Below are 14,089 nucleotides of genomic sequence, written 5' to 3'. Positions count from 1 at the left end.
GAGACTAAATTGGAATATAGGGAGCTTATATAGCAACTAAGACTGGATGCAGCTAAATGGCCAGGGTTAAATGACTACACAAATTTAAGTAGTGTTTTAAAACTAAGAAGAGCTAAGTTATAGCATACAGCATTTAGTAAGAGATTATCAACATTACTTATTTGTATCAAATTATTTGTATTTTATATTTATATTTATTCTGAGTATAGAGAATGTAATCTATGTAACAACGTTTGAACACTTAATACTTGATTATCATTTTTATTTTTAATTCTTGTATTTTTAACATTTGATTTTTATCTATTACTATTTATTACTCACATCATTTATTCGTGGTACCCCATTGTAATATTTATTGCACACTAAACAGTGTTATAAGAATCAATCACTACAAATGTGGTTTCATGGGACATTAACATAACAATATTTATTTATTTATACACGAATGCTTTGTGATTTTCAAATGACATATCTTAAATAACATATTTTTCAACTACAACATATTTAACAAAAGGTATTTTATTTAGGATTTTATGTATTTCATACAACATCTTGCCCTTTAATTTTAAATTGGTCACCAATTAATTTTAATTGTAACTTGACTGGTTTTAATTAATGAAGCACATGATCTCATTAAGAGACTTACAAATAAGGTTGTTCTGCCCTGCATTTTTATCTTGATAAAGCTCAGTATTGCACTGAGCGAAAGTGCTTGAGAGAAGGATTTGGAGAAATTTATGTTGTGTGTTTGAGAAGGACTTGGAGAAATTTATGTCGTGTGTTTGAATAAACTTTTTGTGAAGATTACCTTTGGCTTCATCGCTGTTTCTTGTTGCTCTTTGCTGCCTGGGATTATACTTTTCACTTCCTGCTTCTAGGATACTACTTAGAAACATGTTTAAAAAACAAAGTGGCAAAAATGAGCACATTATGAAACAGACTGTAAAAATCTGTAGGCTTTAATGGACTATATTGCAAAATTATACCACACAAGGTCATTTATTTTTGCTTCAGAAAAGGGGAGCTACAAGATGCATGCCCTTCTTTCTTTACATTACTGTTGCCACTAACAGGCAGTGTAGTTTTCTGTGCAATAGACATACTCAAACATTACATGTGATTAGGAGATTCAAAAAAATTGTGCAAAGGGTTAGGCCTGAAAATAAGGAATGTTGCTGCAAAACAGGGACATTTGAGACCTCAAGTGCTGTGCCATTCATAGCATGGAAAGGTAAGCAGAGCACCCCATTCTATACCACACCACACTGAGGAGAAGGTTATGGCTTTTAATCTGTTAAAAGTAGCTATAGGTACCATGGTCTGAGATAATTTTGATGAGAAACGCAAATTGATTTAGGTATTTAGTAAGGCACATACCAAAAGGAGCACAATATTCAATGACTGATTAAGAGAATGGATAAAGTGGGATTATAACTTATTTGGTCCTTGAAGAGATATCAGAAAAGATAAATTCTGCAAGGCAGAAGGATTATCTCTCTGCTACATACATATGGTGGTCAAAGGAAAGCCTGCTGATCAACAACTGCAACAAGTCGACAAAAACTGCATCAGATGTAAATGGAACACCTACATCTACATGGTAAGCAAAAGTAAACGCTATATTTATCAGCGGAAACTATATTGCATTTCTTGGTGTTGAGTTTAACGTTATGATTAATACGTCAAACATTTGTTTGGTTTAGACTTTGCTGGAGAATTTATTCAACATCTGTTGACCGGGAAAATCCGACTGGGACAGAGTCACGGAGCCCATTTTCAGCGGAGGCCCGAGAAGAAACGCACCAGGTGCATGTTTTTGAAATGTGGGAGAAAATCGGAGCCATTCCTCTCAACCTTTTAGTGCAAGAAACCCGGACAAAGGCTAAAATAACTGGGGGACAAAGGCGGAAAATAGGGACAGATATTAAATACTGTTCTTATAAACTTAGAAAATATCTAGAATAGTAGGATTTGTCTTAAGATACATAGTGTGAAAAAATATAAAGTACTACACTCAAATGTGAATCATTTATTTGACTTCAATCTTCATTCTTTGTTCCAGAAAAAAAAAAGTTTTACAAGGAACAGCCCAGCAAAAATCGGGAAGTTAAGCGGTAGGACCGGAGCAAACGCTGGGACTCGGACATACAGACATCGCTCTCAATCTGTTTCCAAAATGAGGAACATTAGCCCTCATAATGTGTGACAAATGTGCAAAATGTGGAACACTTACTCATGGCTTACTAACAACTTCAAATAGGAAGGTCAAACGATGGCTAAAATATGCTGGTTTTACTTATAAAAAGATATTTTAATGAAATATGATTCACATCTATTTACTCATTGCTAGCAGTTAAAAATTTCTTAACACTGAATGTGTGACAGACCGGTCCCTTTCAATGCGGAACTTTGAGGAACATGCACTTTTTAAGACCCCAAATGAGGTACGTTCCTCGTAATGAGGTACACTTGAGAGCTATGCATACAGACTCCGCACAGAAGTTATACCAACCGAGAATCGAACCAGCTGTCAGCAATAGCGGCTGCAACACTGTGCGCGCCCGCCCGCCCCCCCCCCAAAATTCGGACTGGATATCTGCCTGCAGTGGCTAGCTTTAAAGGTTTGTCACCAAGTTAGAAATAGACTGACAAACACACACAGCCCGTACCTTTTAACCTCTTTTAACGTAAGAAATCTGAGCAAAGCCAAACAAACATAACTGTAGAACAAAGTCCCCAAAATCAGAGTTGGAGTTCGCTTATTGCGCTTGAAAACTTAGAAAGTTGCTAAAAGTGTTGCATTAACTTTTTCTGAAACATACGAAGTCTTAAATTCAAATGTATATTATAACTTGGTGTCTTCAGCCCACAATGATTTGCCATTAAATTCCCAATTTTTGAGGAACAGACCAGAAATATGAGGCAAAAATATGGCCATTCTGTAAAATTCTAAAGAGTTGAGAGATAAGCGGTTCTGACCTCCCACTCTTAAAGTTTGTAACTGTTAAATCATGATTCAATAACCAGCTCAATTATCTGAAAGACGTTCACTTTATATGTCTCCGCCTTGTTTAAAAATTACAAAATAATAAGAAAAAATAACACGGCAATAATTCAGGCGTGTTCTTTCTGGGACCAAAACGAACTAAACTGCCTGCATATCGACTTTTACCTGGTTGCCATGGCGACGGAGTGTAATTACGGTTTTTTCAGTCAATGTAGGCCTCAGTCCCGCCTCTTTTTTTTCGTGCTGCTGCTAGTGGCATAGTTCTGGACTCCAAACATGGCTCCTGCCTTAGATAGCCGCGGACATGGTTACTGGGGCAAGCCCACATCTACTTTGGACTGGTGTGAAGAAAACTATGTTGTTTCATTTTATATCGCGGAATTTTGTAAGTACACGACCTGCACAATGTAAACTAAATGGACACAGCTAAGTGAATAAGGACGTAGCTTTTTAACTAGACTTTCTAATGAATGAAGGCTGCTAGACCACCCTGAAAGGCCTGGAGTGCAGTAGTTTTACAAGTGCTGTGTACTCTGGTGATAGAGAAAAGCGACTGCGCACTGCACTTCCTAAACCCAGTCTACTAATTTTGAAACTAATCACAGCGTTTCCAAACATCAGTAAAACTCAGCTCAATTGGTTAGCCTACTTGCACCACCACAAAAAAAAAAAAAAAAAAAGATTTTTAATTAGATTTATGGTGCTGCTTTTTTTTCTTTGGTTTCTCTTATTTATTTTAATGTTAATAATCAGTTGATGCGATGTCTTGGAAGTATTTGCTTCTAAGATACTGATTGGGTAAATTGATATGTTTTGTTTCTCTTGTCAATGTGCTAGTATGAATGTGGTGAAATAAACCGGTGTCCATGTAGGTGTAGGTAAATTCCACCAGACTGGACAGTCTTGGATTAGGGCGGAAGTGAAATGCCGGTCTGTCGTTATTACGATATGGTCATAGTAGTAGTGTCTGAGCAGAAGTGTTGGGAATGATCTGAATCATCCCTTGTTGTGGGCAAATAAATATAATAAACGTTAAACTAAACTCCGGTAATGACTGATGGTTGATTCGATATTTTTGTTTGGTATGACTAGCTGACTTAGTATTTTTGTTTACTATTAAGAAAGAGAAGACTTACAAGCATAAAGTATGCATTGCTTTAAAATGGTGTAGATAAACTTACTGACGTAGTGGTATCTTTATTATTAGTCATGTAAAAAAAAACTTCAACTGTTTGTTTTCTACATTGCTTGGGTGTATAAAGAATAGTGATGACTGCCTAACTTCTGCACTGCGGTCCCGTTGAACACTGAAAGGGCAGTGTCAAAATCTGTTTTGTTTCTCAGCCTTTGTAGAATGCAACTGGGCATGTATGCAGAATGTATTTTGTTTTCCCGTCTTCTAGAATGCAAGAGGACATGTATGCTTTCTGATTTATAAGCAAAATAAACGGTTTATAATTGATCCATTTACTGATATAAATTCCCCATAAATTATATAGAAATATACTGATTTAAATCTTTATTGGTTGGCTTATTGACTTTATAAATCTTTATTGGTTGGCTTATTGACTTTAGTTTAATAGTTTTGTTAAGATGTGTTATCGCCAGCCACATCTTTTAAGAACATATTTGTTACCAGTGAGGTGTAGTAAATCTGCGTTATAATGTGAAAGACTGTGCAACCTTCCCTGTCTCCAGCTCTGAGGATTTCTTTAACACTTGGACCATAGATCTGCTCATTTGCTTATATGCATTTTGCTACAGCAGTGATGGACCTTTTGCTTCCTAGCACTTGGGACTTCATTACTACTATGTCACTAGATGGATTGCAAACTGGCTCAAGGACAGAACCCACATGGTTAGAATTGCTGGAGCCATGTCAGACTCCAAACCAGTTACAAGTGGCATCCCACAAGGCTCAGTCCTGGGACCTCTCTTGTTTGGTATATATTTCTCGGAGGTACAGGCCAACACGGAAGGACTGTGGCTGACCAAGTTCGCAGATGACTGCAAACTGGGTGCCATAATCGACTCTCCAGCCGATACAAGCATCCTCCAAAAGGGCCTCATAGAAACAGACAACTGGTGCCAGAGCCATGGCCTCAAGCTAAACGCCAAAAAGTGTATAGTCATCCCCTTTGGCAAAAACAAAGTGCCCACAAATTACCACATAGGTGGTAATCCATTAGGTACAGAAGAAGTAATTAGGGACCTGGGGACCCAAGTTGATAGCAATCTGTCATTTGACAACCACGTGGCCAAAGTGGTTAGAAAAACATTTTATATAGCCCACCTAATCATGAAGGGATTCACATCTAGATCAGGGGAGGTCATTGTGCCTCTTTATTCATCCCTCATCAGGCCCATAATCGAGTACAATGCCGCTTTTGGGATGTACCTTACCAAACACCTGCAGCAACTGGAAAGACCCCAAAAGTACCTCACCAAGAGGATCAAAGGGCTCAAACAGATGCCATATGCTGCCCGGTTAAAGAAACTCCAGCTCTACTCAGTGGCATACCGCCTGCTCAGAGGCGATCTGTGCCTGACGTATAAAGCCACGTCATACCCGGAATTAAGGGACATGCTGCACCTCAAAAAATCCAAATCCCATCGAGCTATGCGCTTGAGAGACTTGAACCTCAGCTCTGAAATAAATAGGACATGCTGGAGGGACAGATTCATAACCCAGAGGCTCCCTTCACTCTGGAATAAAATCCCAGTCCAGGTTAGGCAGAGTCCCTCATTGACTCTCTTCAAGAGGAATCTTGATGAGTGGATGGGAGATCGTAGGTTTACCCCGGGTATCACTTCTGTGTCACTGTTAGTCAGAGGCACAGTATACTAACCTCGAAAAAGGGCATAGCAAAATTCTGGCTAGGCTTATAAATGCCCTAGGGCAGATAGCCTAGTATGAACCTATGAACCTAACTTATACAGAATGGAGTTATTTACCTGAATGCTCCCTTTCAACGTGATATACCTTTAAGAAGCCAGTTTTTTTCCTGACATTTTAAAACTATGATTTTTGTGTTAAACTAAAAGTCCATTGCACCCTATACCACTAAACAGAAGTAGAGTTAATGGGGCTGCTGCCTCTTTCAAGGGAAAAACATTTCAGTGTCACTGTTCTTAAAGTGATGACATACTTACAAAGTGGGCGCTCAGTTGTAATCCATAGAAGCACTTGGCCAAGTCTGATGAGAAGCAGCTGAAAATATTGACTGGTGATACACTGCTGAACTTGATGTGGAGCAGTTTACCTTGTTCTTTACTTTACTTTACTTTATAACAGTACTCATGAGTTTGTAAATCATCATGATCTGTCTATAATTTTTAGATTTTACGGTAATGCATTGTGGCCTATTTATTTGTTTATTGGGATACTGGTTTTAATCATGTAATTTATTCTTTAAGCCTATCAAACACTTTTATAGTCATGACACATAACAGTCTAAAGCTATAGTGAACTGATAGGTATGGGAGGTGCTGAGAGTTTGTTTGCCTTTTTTTTTTTTTTTACCAGGAAGTCTGACTGACCATCGAATAATTTTTCAGTAGAGGCCTAGGAGAAGGAACTCCAGAGTTACAATAATACATGAACTAGAGTAATAAAAACAGAAACATAAAATAATATATGAAACAGAATAGTAAAACAGTTGTGTATCTGTGGCACTCATTCAGGGTGTCTTGTACACTACTCTTGTATTTACCTTTTAAGAAAAACGCAAGAATATAGAAAGGGGAACAGCAGACTGTAAAGTGAAACCAGTTTCTAAGAAATGCAAGTTATGTTGTTGTAAAAAAAAGTTTTTCAAAGTGTATTTTAAGCAGGTATAGTTAGTTCCAGTAGAACTAAATAGGTGAGTTTAAAGCGGGTATATTTCCAGTAGAACTACAGTAGATGAATGGGAATAGCTGATATTGGATAGACTTGTTTATTGTGTGCAATCAGTAACAACATATATAAGAGGGAAAGGTTAAGTTGCTTTTTATTTGTTGTATTTTGTATTACTTTATTGCCTTTTTCTATTTTGAATACTGTGATTTGTTTTCTTTACCTTCTGTTTTACTTGTATTCTGCTTTTAACTGCATATCAAAACTTGAAAAGAGACCACAGCTCCGTCTCTTGTGAGGCAGGCAGAATTTTCCCCACTCTCCTACCCGGTTACTGTTGTGTTCTTAAACACCACTGCCCTTCTAGTTGCCTGCACCTTATGTTAATTTGACCATATATATAATTTCCTGTCTGCTTTTACTGGCTTGTGTGAGTAACCGCAAAATTATAATTTTGTGAAATCACTCCCCTTCAACTATTTAAATTTATTGGCAATCCTACTGCATTCCGTAGTATCAGAATACAAAAGTGACCACCTCCTTTCAATCTATCGTGCTGTTTTAAAAATAGTGACTCTTCACTAAAACGTAACTTTTTAGACAGGTAAAACTTAAGTTGCGTACTTTCACATTTAACTCCTCTAATGCTCACTGCAGTGTTTATGATAAACCATTTATTTTCATCTTACCTTTAAGCATCCCTATGACTAGCATTTGCTCTAAAACCTGCTGGAAAGCACTAGGACGCCTTAAACTGATACAGGCACTCAACTCTCCTTGTTAATGAAGAGAAATTAATCATAGGCACTAAACAGCCTATAATTGCAAAATACCTTGCCAAGGTAAGGGAAAACAGCTCTTGTACTTCACACACAAAAAAAAAAGCACCAAACCAGACATGTCCAAGGGTCAGCTTCCGATGATTTCTCCTGTCCACCTGGTGAATCTGGGCATACTGGGGCAATGCAGCAATTTCCTCATGTACACAAACAACCCTCTCCTCCTACCACCCAACACTACAACCTGCAAGAGATGCACTTACATAGCCAAACTGGAAGCAAAGCTCTCTCCACCCAAGATTGTGCTAGACAGTCAAGAGGAGAGGGTTAACATCTGCACTGCACCTCAAGCAACACATAGCCCTTCTAAATCCACACCCTCACATGGCAACACTAAACCCTCCTATCCGGAGGCCCTTAATGGTAACCTGCCCAAGCAACAAGGACCACCGAAGCTGAAATGCAAACAAACACCAATCACAACCAAAGTGTCACATAGCTCACAACATCAGTGTGCCACCCAACAACAGCCCCTATAGCAAGACAGTATACCCACACTTTAATCATAGGTGATTCTATAGTCAGGCACACTGATGTCCCACTCACCAGGGTGAACAAGGAGAAAATTACAGTCCGCTGCCACTCACCAGGGTGAACAAGGAGAAAATTACAGTCCGCTGCCTGTCGGGTGCCAGGATCTGCTACATAATGCATGCACTCAAGTCACTCCACAACAGGTACAAATATGACTCTGTCATTGTCCATGTTGAAGTGAATAACTTGACTTATCTCCCTGGACTACATGAAAAGAGACATGGAAGAGCTCTCGGATCATGTGACCCAGGCAAGTATGACCCTAGCCCTGAGTAGCATCCAGCCTTCACCCAGAATGATACCACAGTATAAGGACAAAATGCTTGACTTCAACAAATGGCTAAGCTTCTGGTGTCATTCAAAGGGGATCCAGTATTTGTCTGCCTGGGATGACATGATCGACAGACCACAATGCTTTGCCAGAAATGGTCTGCACCTGTCGCCCCTGGGATTCAGGTTACTGGCTAAGGCTGTTGGCACTCCTACAGTGCCTTTTTAGGCAATGTTCAAAGGACAAAACCACCACCACTGTAACAGGTACAAGCATGTAAAATCTGAAGGTAATGCTACAAGTCTAAACCTCAAAATCCACTCTCTTGAGACACTCCTAAAAATGGAGAACATTGATATCTGTGCGGTAACTGAGACCTGGTTCAAGGCTCCAGAGAGCACCTCTGCAATACCAGGCTACAACTCCTACCACACTTTTCGGCCACCAAACCAGGACCAAAACACTAAAGGTGGAGGAGTGTCCATATTCACCAAGGATATTCACGCCACCAGGCTAGTTGCCCAACAAAATGCGTCTGAAATTCTGCAGGTGCAACTAACACTAGCTAAGACCGCAATCCAAATTGTAGCTTGCTACAGATCTCCCATTATGCCCCAAGATTCTCACTCCACCTTTCTAAACATACTGGAAAATATTAAGATACAATCAAACACCCTAATACGGGGTGATTTCAAGTACCCTGCCATTAACTGGGAAAACTACTCGTATACTAACACCTTTGCCCAACGGTTCTTGGAAATCATAAATTCCACTGCCTTGAATAAATTAATCCGTAGTCTAACCAGGGGCTCCAATATCCTAGACCTGGTCATTACCAACATGGGAAATCAATGCTCCACGCCTATGGTCACCCCCTCGTTGGTCAGATCTGACCATAAGCTAATCACCCTTGAGATCCACATCACTCCCCCAACCCCCAGTAAAGAAACCTCCATAAAAAACTTCTCCAAAGCCAACTTCATGCTACTCAAGTCAGAAGTTGACAAACTTGACATGACACCAATGCAGATGGGAACTGAAAGTTCGACTGCTGAATACTAAACTAAGACAGATTAGTCAATATGCTCGACACCTTTCTACCATTTATTATGCTGCATAACATTACCATGCACTTAAAGCAAGTCGAGTTGTTTACATTCACATATGGAAAATAGCTCTGTTTCATTTATTCATTTTTGTAGGCCTGCATCATTTCAGAACTTCAAAGTTCTGGCACCTGCACACTTGATGTAGTGCACTTGTACCATGGTCTGTCTTCATTCTTTGCATATTTTTGTACTTGAAGGGGTGTAAATCATACCGTATGAAGATAAAGCCTTATGAAATATGACATGGTGCAGATTTACACTAACTATATATGATATTTCTCATTAAGGCTACTTGTTACACTCAAATGCTGTTGTAGAGGTCCAAAACCTTGTTTATACGAAACACACTAACACCCTGTATTACATTGTCTTCTCTATTGTAATTTTAGTATATTTTTAAACTTTTATTTATATATATATATATATATATATATATATATATATATATATATATATATTGTTAACTCAAGGACATGCCTTTTGTAAAATGTTATCTCTCCAGAAGAGTCTGGGTTTGTGCTTAGTAGTACGTCTTTGGTGGGCACTGAGAAAAAGCTTGTTATTTTTTACATTTGTTCCTAAGGCAGTGATACCCAAGCATCTCTTTTACAATCCGCTTACCCTGATCAAGTCACTGTTGTAGCATACCCAGCAGGGTAGATCACGCTTTATAATCTGTCCAGTGTGGCACTGGCCTGCCCTGTGGCCACCTCCTAGTGAGTAATGCCTGATACAGCTCCACTGGGAAGCACTGTGGGAACATCTTTTCTAGGTGCCCAAATTACAAGCCTTCTCCATTCAATTCAGAAGAGCAGTCTGTGTACGCCTATACATCCCTAATTTCTGAGCTCCTGACTGTGTCCCAGAGGTTTATCCCACTTGCCATGCAGTCAGTATCAATCCATCACAAACACAGGTAACAATTGGGACTTGTCAGTAAATCAGGAGGTCATTGTTCACTACCCATAAAGATTGATAGTCAATTTTCTGACTCTTGTCGTCTGCAGACATGAAGAAGTACTCTTAACTACAAGATGCAAAACTATCCCACTTGAAGTAGCTGCGTCCCCCTCCTTTGAGTTGTCTATTTTTTTTCCAGGAGAGCATCATTACTTGTTTGAGATGAAAATTAGTACCTTTAGGCACTTCACACTTTGCAGCAAACCACTTTACTGCATTCTAGAAATTTGTCATTTGGGGATGTCATTTATATACAGAAAGGAATAAAGGAAAAAAAGTAAATAATATTCTTCAGACTTTTTCAGCACTTTGTTATCCTGTCCATTAAGATCATCAATAGAATGGGAGACTACACATCCTTGGCAACAACGGACACATCCTTGGCAACAACGGACATCGGACACTGTACTTATGTAACCCCTCTTCAAGTAGTATATAATCTAATATCTTTTGCAGGTCTACAAAACGCATTTATACGCTACTGGAAAACTGTCATCAACCTTCAGCTAGGATGAGCTTGATCCACTGTCCTGAATCCAGGATAAAACCTGTATTGTTCCTTCTGAATCAGAAGGTTGACTGTTGTTTCAAACCTCCACCACCTTGGCATAGGCTTTCCCAGTGAGTCTGAGGATCCCAGTTCATTTGTTACACTCTCTCTTGTCCTTGTTTTTATCACTCCAGAAGTACTGTCCCAGCCTTCACCACAACATTGTAAATGCATGTCAGGCATGACTATGACTGGTGCCTTTAGCATTTATGGCTGCATCTCACCCATTCCCACAGCTTTCACATATTAGAACTATTTAAGGATCTCATTTAGCTCCACTGGAGAAGCATATTCAGTTCCACCAATGGCTTATTGGGATGCCTTCTCAAAGGAGGGCATGTCCAGTGGATTCGGGAGTTACTGATGGTGTTTGTTCTGTCTGTTAACACTGACTTTAGTGGAGTGCAATTTTTCTTAGCATTGTTGAGATCAGCCTGGGCATTGTCTTGTCCCCACTGTCTGAGTTGCTAGAAACTCTTCCAAGCAATTGGAGATCTATTTTCCATGGCCTTGCAGAACCTCTTCTACACTTCCACCTTTGCATCAGTGACTGCTTACAGGTGTGCCTTTTTCAGCTTCTCATTAACAGTTGAAGCTACAAACACCCCCCCCCCCCAACTTGAAGGCATCTTTAACATACTAACTTTTCTCTCTATTAGTGTTTACCTGCTGACTGTAAGATTGCTGCTATGTCAATCTGTGTTCACCTTTCAGAATACTGGCTCAGCTGTTAAGGTCTTGAATGGAGATCATTTGAAGTTCACATCTCTACTCTCCCCAGATGTACAGAAGCTCTTCTGGAGGAGGTAGTTGAATTCTTTTTCACCCAAACATTGGCTAGGTGTTCTCTGATAACACTATCTACATGTTTAAGTTTCTTGGGGTTGTTCAGCCACCTCCTTACCAAATTTGCCAACAGAAACCTGTCTCCAGGTTCCATTTATACAGGATAGTCTGCTTAGAAATGTATAATTTGAGAGCTAGACCTTCTGGTATCTATAGCTGGAGACGGTCTTGAATCAAGTTTACAGAGTTACTGTAAAGAGTGTATGCTAAATCCATGGCCATCTAATTGAAACTGGATTGTACTGCATTCTCTGCATCTTAACTTCTTGGTAGCAGTGTGAGATGGTGGGATTATACATGAGCTATGCATTCCTGTTTTGTCTTTGAGTTTGAAATGATATGCTGCTTAAATTTGTACAGCTGGAGTTTTAAATGTTGCTCAGATTTCATTTCGTAAGGATTTTCAACACCTTCTCCAGGAGTATGAGGAAGCAGTGTATTTGTTTTTCATTGCATAGTGGCTTACGCTGTTGTCTGTGGGTTAGAGATTACTCAGGATTCTAAGGGTAAGAGCAATGCTCTAGTTTTCTCCCTGTTGTACCTAGAAAACATTTTATCCCATCAGTTTTGGTAATCATTTTCTCAGTGTTGACTTTTGCTTGCCCAACTGTATTCCATTCTGTATTCATTAGTATTATACTCAATTTATGCTTTGACTGGGGTAGTCCTACTAGGCAAACTTCTTTTCATGGGAAACCCAAGGTGGTGGTATTTGCACTCCTATTATGGGAAATTTTACTAGGATGCTAGGAAAACTTACCTACTCCTTTTTTTTTTTTCTTTCAAAAGTGCTGTGGGATTGCTTTACATCTGCTTGAGCTACTACCAACTCAGGCAGATGGGACCTCTGCTTAATGTTTCAACCAAAGGGATGGATCTTGCTGCTATCTCAGTGGTTCCTAAAGTTATACTTGTAATTTTAAAGTAGTTTTTAAACTTTATCTCTCATTTTTAATAGTATTGTGAGGCAGACTTATGAGTGTATGTGCAATGCTTTTCCCTTACTGTAGCACTTGATTGTAAAATATGTAGCAGTAGATTTGGTTGTGAGCAATCCCACAGCACTTTTGAAAAAGAGTAGGGACGTTTTCCTAGTATCCTAGTGAGGTCTTTGGCTAATGAAGTTCACAGATGACTGCAAGCTAGGAGCCATAATCAAAACTCCAAAAGATGTGGACATCCTACAAAAGGGCCTCACTGAGACAGATGCCAGGTGTCAAAGCCATGGCCTCAAGCTCAATGCCAAAAAGTGCACTGTCAGCCCATTTGGTAAAAACTCTGTACCCATGAACTACCACATAGGCGGTAGTCTACTTAACACTGAAAGTGTGAAGAGACCTTGGGACACAGATGGACAGTAGTCCCTTCTTTGATAATCACATCGCCACAGTAGTCAGGAAGTCCTTCTACATGGCACACCTCATCACAAAAGGTTTCTCATCCAGGAAAAAAAAAGAGGTCATTGTTCCCCTCTACTCATCACTCATTAGACCCATTATAGAGTACAATGCCCCTTTTGGTATGTACTTTACAAGACATCTACAAGACATCTACAACAACTGCAACAACTGGAAAGGCCGCAGAAATACCTCACAAAGAGGATTACTGACCTCAAACAGATGCCCTACACAGACCGTCTCAAAAAACTGCAGCTTTATTCCGTCGCATGTTGCCTACTCAGAGGTGATCTCTGCCTAACACACAAAGCTATGTCAAAACCTGAGCTTTTGGACATGCTCCACTTAAAGAAATCCCAATCCCTCTGAGCTACACGCTCTAGGGACCTAAACCTTGTCACCACAATAAACAGAACATGCTGGAGGGATAGATTCCTGTCCCAGAGACTTCCCCATACTCTGAAACAAACTACCTATCTATATAAACAAAGCTCCTCATTAGAACTCTTCAAGAAAAATCTTGATTGGATGGGAGATAGGAAATTCACCTCTGGGATCACTTCTGTGGCTCTGCTCGACAGTGGCACAGGAAAATAATTTTCTTGGGTGGCGAAAGCCAGGGTACCTTTTGACTAGGCTTATATAGGCCCTAGGGCCAATAGCCTAGTACCTACCTATGAGTGGGCTTCATTTTTAGTGACTGAGTTAATGCAGAAAGATGCCTGTTCGCATGTATAA

At 39.5% G+C, this 14,089-nt stretch overlaps 1 protein-coding gene across 2 annotated transcripts in view; it reads left to right on the top strand.

Moving 5' to 3' along the window:
- The first annotated feature begins 1,295 nt into the window (after window positions 1-1,295).
- ACER3 (alkaline ceramidase 3) overlaps window positions 1,296-14,089 on the top strand; it is a 1,138,468-nt gene continuing 1,125,674 nt past the window's right edge. The window contains exon 1 of one of the 2 annotated variants that reach the window (XM_044073355.1): window positions 1,296-1,600. In XM_044073355.1, the coding sequence (XP_043929290.1) occupies window positions 1,579-1,600 (22 nt within the window). In that variant the 5' untranslated portion in view covers window positions 1,296-1,578. Of the gene's footprint in view, window positions 1,601-3,168; window positions 3,393-14,089 lie in introns of those variants that run through there. The other variant, XM_044073354.1, reaches the window with a different exon arrangement.

Source organism: Protopterus annectens, chromosome 5.part1, assembly GCF_019279795.1.
Source record: "Protopterus annectens isolate FY-2018-M chromosome 5.part1, PAN1.0, whole genome shotgun sequence".
Lineage (NCBI taxonomy): Eukaryota > Metazoa > Chordata > Ceratodontiformes > Protopteridae > Protopterus > Protopterus annectens.
Note: the sequence above shows the minus strand (reverse complement) of the source record. Positions and strands in the feature narration are given on the sequence as shown.